This window comes from Myotis brandtii, unplaced genomic scaffold (assembly GCF_000412655.1).
Source record: "Myotis brandtii unplaced genomic scaffold, ASM41265v1 scaffold1532, whole genome shotgun sequence".
Taxonomy (NCBI): Eukaryota; Metazoa; Chordata; class Mammalia; order Chiroptera; family Vespertilionidae; genus Myotis; species Myotis brandtii.
Window position 1 is genome coordinate 81,710 of NW_005355551.1, and position 9,374 is coordinate 91,083.

Consider the following 9,374-nt stretch of genomic DNA (forward strand, 5'->3'; position numbering starts at 1 on the left):
CTTTCTGTACTCAAACCTCCCTGTCCCAGCTGAGGATGTCACAGGAGAGGGTGGGGGCCTTAGTGAGTTCCAGGGCTTCTGTTTTTTTCTAAGACACTCCCTGCCCTGCTGAGCTCAGCCAGAGCTTTCTCGAGTGTCTTCCCAGCTCTGCCAGCACCTGGCAATTCCTAGCACATGGCAGGAACTCCACCTGTGATAAAGTGGGGCCAGAGAACGTGTATCTGTCCTGTCCTAGTTCACATAGAGGGAGGCCATGATGTCCCCCTAATAGAAGAGCTAAGTGACTAGGGCGATTTCCAGACTAGCAGAAGATTCACCAAGGAAACAGAAGCCAAGGAAACAGAAGCCTTCCAGGTATTTCAGGCAGGATTCTGGGAGTTACTACAGGGAATCAGTGTTTCTAAATCACTGGAGGGTATGGAGGAGGGAGGGTCTCAGCTTGCCCTCAGGTCCCCACTTTCCATCAGAACATCTGAAATCGCTACTTCTGCCCAGGCCAGGAACTGCAGAAAACAGCTGAGCATCACAGCTATTAAATGAATGGTGTAGACGTTTATGGACTGGGGTACAAATTTATTGGTGAATGAAGAAACGACTTCAATTTTACATATTTTGTGCATTTAACTCAATCACCTTATTTATTGCACATTTTCTGGGAGGTAGCACAAATCACCCACATTGCAAGTGAAAACACTGATTGTTAGAGAGTTTGGATACTTGGGTAAAGAAGATGCAGCTAACAAATATCGGAATTGGGACACAGAAATAGGCCATATTGACTTCCACCCATGCTATAAATCACCCCAGCCTTCTGCATTTGGTATAGAGAGGCATCTTCAAAATGGGAACATTGACCCAAAGGTCCGTTTCAGAAATGCAGGCTGTAACACAAAGCATTTGCATAACAGCTTTCACCTGGGAGGGGACCTGCTGGAGAGGAAGGAGATCCAGCTTTGGGGACCTGTCTGTTCATATTCTGACCTGCCTTAGGATGTTGACTCAGAAACTATTTGTCTGAGTTTTTGCATTTGTAACCTGGGGGCAATAATGTATGTCTTGCAGAGATTTTGCACAAGCAAAATTATTTAATAAAAACATATACGCTCATGTCACTATTGTTCTCTATAAACTCTTTGACCTATCTCTAGTCTAGCACAATTATTTCATATGTGCAGTTCTGGGATCAAAGGCAGGCAGGGCTTACTTTTGCCTGACTCATGTATGGTTCAGACAGAAACTCCTCTAAAATGCAAATACTGTCATCTGATAATTTATTGGATGAAATTAACTTCAGAGAGGTGCTTCTTAAGGGAAAATGTAAAGGGGACCCAGAACAGCACTTCCTTTTAATGGTAAGTCTGATGTGCAAGAAAGTGTGGTGTTTCCAGAAAGTTGTGGCTTCGGAGTGATTGGTGATCACACAGAAGAGCTGATGGAAGGGACGATCTTGTGTGAAGAGAGACCATCATAGTGGAGCTTCTAGTGCCATCCATCCCATCCCACCTCTGGTATCAGCCTCAGCTGCAGTGAACAATTACATGCAAGTTTATGTGCATTTACCTGGTTCTGACAGCATTTACCCCCTCACTTGCAGGCTGGGAGCCCCCCTGCTTTCTGCTCTGGCCTCCTCTCTATAATGGAAGCCCACGTGGCCTGTACCCCAGGGCAGTCAGAGCTGCAGAAGTGCTAATGCTCCTGGAAGGAAAGGAGCCAGGGATGAAAGCTCAGCCTCTGTATCCAGGAGGACAGCCCAGGAGGTGGTCTGTGTGCTTCTCTGCAGGTTCCAACAAAATCCATCTCCTGATGTCCCTGCACAACCGCAATATTGCACCTTATTCTGATTTTATCCTTCCTAGTTTCTTCCTCACTACTCTCTTACTCCTGCTTCCTGAGGTCATTTTCTAAATAAACTACTTGCACCTAAATCCTCATCTCAGACTGTGCCTCTGGGGGCAGCCTAAACAGTGACAGTGATGGAAGGAAGTGACCATCATGTTTATTTCTTTCATTCTGACAACCATTCATTCAAAAAGGCCTATAAAAACAAAAAGTCTTATAATAACATATATGAATGAATCTTGCCCCTGTTCACTTTGGTTTATTTTGAATTCCCAGCAGAGTCACATGGGTCTCTGCTCCCTTCAAGCTCTGAACCTACTTGTAACTGACTAGACTGGGTTATCTTTACAGAAGTGCAGTCTGCCTGGACTCTGATAATCATTCATTCTTTTCATCATTCATTGAACAAACACTAATTGAATACAGGTACAGAGTAGTTTGGACTTTGTGGGGATGAAAGCTTATCAAATTTTAGGGTGCTCTTTGAAGAATAGAATAGAAAAATATTTCAGAAGTCTTGGTAAGTTCCTGTGCAAATGAGAAGGCCTAAAATTATTCTTTATTGCCTGCATAGCCAATCCATGCTTCACGACTTACCATAGTGTAGGCACTACTCCAGGTGCTTGGGAGACACCAGTGTAAAAAATAAAAAACCCAAAAAAAGCTTTGAGATGAGGTACCTGTTTTCCACAACTTCAAATTTGGGACTCTAATTAATTTAAAAATAAATTACAAAGAAACTTGTCCTGGTGAATGCTTATGTCCTTAAAGAAATTAAGGTATTATCAAGAATACTAATATTATGGGTAGATTATGCCTTATTCTGAGAACATTCCTCAAATCTCTGGGATTCCATGTACTCTAAACCAAATAATATGAGTCCTAGATGAAAAACTCTTCTTTTTTGCACTGATCTTGTTTCAGGAAGTGCGCTCCTTTGCTGTGTGGCTCTTGGTCCCCTCAGACCAAGTAAATCATGGATAAGATGTAAAGGCCCTTCCTGGGTTGGCCAGGCCCCAAGCTGCCAGCCTTTCCATGCGATGACGCATCAACCTCCTCCTCACCTCTGATTTCTGATTTCCTGTCCTTTCTCACTGTGGTGTGATTATAGTTGCCCACTGAGATGACATCAAGATATGCAGTCATAGAAATGGTGTCACCTCACACTGAGATATAACCTGTATAAGAAATAGCAGCTCCAACTGGTATTGACTAGTTACAAGCCTGTCACTGTAGCTCACTTACGATTCAATCAATATTCTCCCATTCTGTGTGGGTGCAAGACCTCTCAATGGAGACAGAACATTTCACTGTGATCCTGGAGGCATCAGACACGTGTAGCTCTGGCTGAATATTTCTTCCACATTGCTAATGAATTTTCTCTCTTCTTTACAAAAAGCAGACACGGGAACTTGGGTGGTCCAGTCTTCTGTGGCTTCAGCTGAAACCAAGGGAGAACTCTTATTCACAAGCACACAGGAACCAGAGCACGGATGGCAGGGCTCCCATCAGTCAGAAAATTGTGAGACAACATAAAACACTTCTTCAGAATCCAATGACTCTGACATTGAGGCTTTGAAAACTTTGTGGACATCGGGTGGTTCCTGTAACTGAGAGGCTCGCTGAAGGGTAACATCTAAATTATCCAGAATTTATGCAGAGAAAAACTAGTAGAAAGTATCTGTAGATAAATTTTGAAGTGAAGTCACCAAAGTACCAGCAGAGACATTGTGAATAATTGTAACAATATACAAATAAGGAATTATGTCACTATGCATAGAGGGACAAATTTCCTTACCCAAAAGCAGGGGAAAAAAGCATATATACTTACAAGATTTCTTTAAAAAACAGACTTACAAAATTTTTCCACTTGAACTATTCAAATATATATATTTGATTTGTTCCTGTGGGGAAGGGGTGTGGCAGGTTAGTTCTACAACTCAGGCATTTGTCAAGGACAGTGACATCACTGAGTCTATTTCCCCCAAACAGAACAGGAAGACATGAGATTCTGCCCTGGACCTGAAATGGTCAGCAGGCTCTTCTTCTGGGTGGCTCTTTGTCTCCTGTGGGCAGGTGAGTACAGGAGGGCTTCCTGCCCTGGATTCCCAAGACCTCAGCCCAAGCCTTCATCTTAGGATGACAACATCAGGTCTGTGGCTTTCTTTACAGGAAACCTGGATGCCCGAATCACCCAGAGCCCAAGATACAAGATTGCAGGGACAGAAAAGAATTTGACAGTGAGTTGTCACCAGACTGATAACCATGACTATATGTACTGGTATCGCCAAGACCTGAACCATGAGCTGACGCTGATCTATTACTCAGTTGGTGCTAGGCTCACCACCAAAGGAGATGGTGCCAATGGGTACAGTGCCTCTAGATCAAATACAGAGAACTTTGCCCTCACACTGGAGTCAGCGACCCCCTCACAGACATCTGTGTACTTCTGTGCCAGCAGTGAATACACAGTGCTGCATAGCTGCCTCCTCTCTGCACAAAAAGGATGGTTAGAAAACCTGAGGTTGCACTCTGAGGCTTGGCTAAACCCCGGGAAGTTCCTGCCAGCACAGGACTCTTACAGCCGTGGGCATCATGGCCCTCAGGGCTGAAGTCCATCCCTAGGCCAGCCTCAGCCTGACCTTGAGGTTTTAAAAACTTCCTGGACATCAGGTGGTTCCTGTAACTGAGATGATCATTGATTTGTTCCTGTGGCGAAGGGGTGTGGCAGGTTAGCTCTAAAGCTCAAGCATTTGTCAAGGACAGTGACATCATTGAGTCTATTTTTCTCAAAACAGAACAGGAAGACATGAGATTCTGCCCTGGACCTGAAATGGTCACCAGGCTCTTCTTCTGGGTGTTTCTTTGTCTCCTGTGGGCAGGTGAGTATGGTGGGCTTCCTGCTCTGGATTCCCAAGACCTCAACCCAAGCCTTTGTCTTAGGATGACAATATCAGGCTCTGTCACTCTCTCTTACAGGAAACCTGGATGCCCGAATCACCCAGAGTCCAAGATACAAGGTCACACAGACAGAAAAGAAAGTGACCCTAAGGTGTAACCAGACTGATAACCATAACTATATGTACTGGTATCGACAAGACCTTGGCCATGGGCTGAGTCTGATCCAGTACTCATATGGTGTCGGCGGCATTAGTAAAGGAGATGTCCCTGATGGGTACAATGTCACTAGATCAAACATAGAAGACTTCCCCCTCACGCTGGAGTCTGCTACTACCTCCCAGACATCTGTGTACTTCTGTGCCAGCAGTGATACACAGCGCTGCATGGCTGCCTCCTCCCTGCACAAAAAGGATGGTTAGAAAACCCGAGGTTGCACTCTGAGGCTTGGCTAAACCCCAGGAAGCTCCTGCCAGCACAGGACTCTTACAGCCGTGGGCATCATGGCCCTCAGGGCTGAAGTCCATCCCTAGGCCAGGCTCAGCCTGACCGGAGGCCACCCCAACCTCCTTAGCTCACTGGTATTCTCTTCTGCCACTTTCTCTCTTCCTGCTTGCAGTAAAGAATAATAATAATAAAAGTATCTTAAGTAGAGATATATGAAAATTCCATTGATAATTTCAAAGCCCCCATATTCTTTCTGTTCTACGGGTTTTAGTGGCTTCTTCTTCTACCCTTGCCCCCACCCTCTCTTACCGTTCAACTTACAGTCTTTAACCTTCTTCATTCAGAAGAATCTGCCCCTGGCTGCCTTTCTCCTATGAGGCAATAGCCCTACAAGGTCCTGTAATGTTTGCCCTTCACCTTGCCCTTGACTTCCATGGTCATCTTGTACAAGTCTCTCTCTGCCCCAGACTCATTCATCTAAGTTCAATTACTTCTGCAGATCCACCACCTTAGAGATCTTTTTTTACAGGCTATGTCTTCTGCATAAAACCTATGTCCCGCTCTCTTATTTCTGAATCTCCACTTCATTCCTTGCATGAAAATATATTTTAGGCATACTTACTCTTAATTGTGAAAACTTAGATTTTACTAGGAGAAATTACTAAAATATACTTAGACATTCATTTAAGGGAGGATTTTTTTTTAAGTAAAGACACAAAAGAACACAAAAATATTTATAACATGTAAATATTTATAAAAATAATGTAATATACAAATATTTACAAAAACACTTATAACTTCAGTTGCATTAAATTATACCCTTGTATATTAAACACACAACAGAGCATGAAAGGGTAAGTTACATTCTGGAAGGAGCATGAGGAATGGAAGCCAGTGAGGAAGAATGGTGTGACAGACCCTTCCTGGTCACCAAATCCCCAGGCTCCTCTATGATTCCCAGCCTCGCTTGCAGTTGGAGGGTCAGGAACAATGTGATGTGGGTAAAAGTTATGTAAGCTGATTCCAAGCCTTTCCCTTAAAAATTGCCTGTGGCAGTCACTGTATTGGGGTTCCCTAAGTGTATCCCATGTTTGGACATTCCCTACAAGGACTCGCAGAGGGGAGTCAGGAGCCAGCCCCCTGCAAATGGAAACTGCCTTTGAAAGCCATCAGAGAAACTTACATGTGCACGTGGACCCCAAACCTAACCCATTCCAGTTGTGTGCCCCAGATGCTGTAGGGGATGGCACAATGTGAATGTAGGAGAGGAGAGGAAATCATTCTAGACCTCGTCTGGGCTAGTCTCAGTTGCTGTGGTAACACTGCAACTATCCTTAACAAGAGTCAGATTTCCCAGATCTCTAACCTTTCCCGCAATGAGCAGCAAGTTGCCCCATTCCTGCCCTGACACAGATCCGTTCATGGATTTCTTTGCATGTGCTGCCCAGGAAGCAGGTTGGGGGAGGGAGGGGCTGGGAACACGTGGAGGATTTCTTCTCTGGAAATGGCATGCCTTAATTTCAAGCATTTTGTGTGTATCTTGATAGGACCCACCTCCAGCTACTCAGTCTTTACTCACCCTAATGCCATTGTCACTTAGAACCTTTAACTTCTGGCCACAAAGGTGGAACAAGTAGTGACACCTCCACGTGAAGAATGTTTCCAACATGGAATTATTATCTGGTGCTAACATAAGCTGGACTCAGAGCAGCAGCCTTTCTGTCTCAATGACAGAGCAGTTCTGAGGGAGACAGATGGTTCTGATAATTCTACACCTACAGGTCTTTACTTGGTAACCTTGGCATGTAAGCCCTAGGTTTCTGAGACTCAGCATAATACCTGTGAGCACACGGCTGTACTTTTTCCACCTCTTGAAACACACATTTCCTTGCTTTCTTCTTCCATACCAACTTCCAGGGCCTTCTCCATTCTCTAATCCTTTCCACCTCACCTCTCACACAATGAAACATCCAGCAGAGAGTTAGAGGATGGAGATGGGAGATGTAGAGATGAAGTGGAAAATGCAATGAATCACTCGAGCACTGGGGCAATGAGTGAAGGACACTTGGATGAACTTACACACAGTCTATGAATGTGTTGAACCAACATGAAGGCATGTGTTAGTTCATAACAATTGGTTTTTAAGACTGTGCATTTGCAGAGACAGTGATGTCACTGTGGGGACTGCCTTGTGAGGACACCCCTTCCCTCTGCTCATGCTCACAAGGACCCTGACCTGGTGAACCTCTCATTCCTGTCCTGACCCTGCCATGGGCACCAGGCTCCTCTGCTGGGTGACCCTCTGTCTCCTGGGGGCAGGTGAGTCTAAGAACACTAAGATCCCTGCATTTTATCTTTCCAGTGGTTATGCCAATCATTTATATTTCCTTTGTCTTTCCCCGCCACAGAACTCACAGCAGGTGGAGTTACCCAGTCTCTCAGACATAAGGTCATAGATAAGAGTCAGGCCATGGCTTTGTGGTGCAATCCCATTTCTGGCCACCAAACCCTTTGCTGGTACCAGCAGATCCCAGGACAGGGCCTGGAGCTGCTGGTTCGCTTTGAGAATGAAGATGCAGTGGATGATTCACAGCTGCCTAAGAATCGATTTTCTGCAGAGAGGCCCAAAAGAGCAGACTCCACTCTCAAGATGCAGCGTGCAGAGCTGGGCGACTCGGCTGTGTGTTTCTGTGCCAGCAGCTTAGCCACAGCATCACAGAGACATTTCCTTCTTGTGCACAAAGCATCAGGGTTCTCTCTCAGTCCCACTCACAGAAGCTCCGAACAGAGGCTTTACCATGTTCATCACACATGGGGGAAAAGTGGGTCTGCAGAGACAAGCAATGATTTATATGAAAGGAGGCCATGAATTATTTCCTGAAACATCAGAACTCAAAAGCTTTGAAAATAATGATGACTTGGGAATTTGAAGCACTTGTTGGTGACAATTTAAGGCTGCAAAACTGAAAGTGACATGGATCATGGACTCAGCCCTCATGGGCTAGTGATGAGTTGTTGTCTTATAAAAATAGACAATCGCCGACAATGTACAATAAACCTTAATAATAACCCAGGTGGTGATTCTAGGAGAGTAACAGGCTCTCGCTCTGTGGTTGTCTTTACCATCTGAATGATTTTAATTGATACCCTTCACTCTCTAGCCCCCTCTCTGCCTTTCTTAGCAAGTGTTCTGCATCAAGGTCTCAATGCATAGTATGTGTTTGGAAAACATTTTTTTTCCTGTTTTGTGGGAATTGTTGATAGTAATGATGTTGTTGATGATGCTGATGGTTTCAATTATTTTATTTGGTCCTTTTCCTACTTCAGAAAAATACACACAAGTGGATATCCTGGCAACCAGTCCCAAATCTTATCTTAAAACTAATTCTCCGGAGAAGTCTAACTCTTCAATAGAACCTGCACAGCTCAACAGTATATCCAGACCAGAGCCAAGCAGTTCAGGGTGTTGAGGAGATTTCCAGCTGTCTGCCTTAGTATATCTAAACAGTTCCTTAATGCATTAAAATATTTCTTAGTAAAAACTTCTGAAATGATCAGTTGGTCTTGATCCCATTATCGCATCTGACAGTACATTCATTGTGTTGAGGTCCATGCCCTGTACTCTATCTTCTGCCTGGATTCTCTAAGACTAGAAGTCATCCTGCAAATCTGGTTGGAACTATTTGGAAAGCAGCATACTGAGATTTTCCTGAAGGTATTATCACTGCTACTCAGCCCCTGCTGGCTTCACTTCCTCCCTATCCAACTAAGACTGCAAGTCATAATACGTATGTGTCCATTTGCTCATTGCATATCTACTCATCTCCTCTGCCCATGTCTCCACCCAATTTACTTGTCTGACAAACTTCCGTCATTGTGGAGCACAACTATCCACTGTCTCCTTGCCAGAAGTTGTATGTGGTTGCTTTTCCAATCCAGTATGTCACCCGGCATAATTATTAATCCCCTAATAACGTCTTCCTAGATTACCTTTGATCTCTTTAAACACAGGAAACAGTTTTTTAGAGTCTGATAATTTTCACATTGGAGATCTCTGGGGAATTATTTTCATTGATTTTCTTTTTCTGCTGCTTCTGGGTCATGATGTTTGTGCTTTCATGATGTTTGTATCTTTTCTTATTAATCTGATTATCTTTGACTTTGTTCCAGACACTGGATTTTTATATGTA

General features: G+C 44.1%; 3 gene segments (V, D, J or C); all 3 read left to right on the forward strand.

Annotated features, from left to right (window-relative positions):
* The first annotated feature begins 3,842 nt into the window (after positions 1-3,842).
* LOC102250792 lies at positions 3,843-4,451 on the forward strand. The segment is given in 2 exon segments: positions 3,843-3,915; positions 4,012-4,451. Coding segments are annotated over 2 exon segments (513 nt in total).
* Positions 4,452-4,645: 194 nt separating this feature from the next.
* Positions 4,646-5,159, forward strand: LOC102251085. The segment is given in 2 exon segments: positions 4,646-4,721; positions 4,819-5,159. Coding segments are annotated over 2 exon segments (414 nt in total).
* Positions 5,160-7,417: 2,258 nt separating this feature from the next.
* The window catches only part of LOC106725286, a 4,809-nt gene continuing 2,852 nt past the window's right edge, over positions 7,418-9,374 (forward strand). Inside the window, 1 exon segment of the V gene segment in view lies at positions 7,418-7,503. Within this exon segment, the coding sequence occupies positions 7,455-7,503 (49 nt within the window).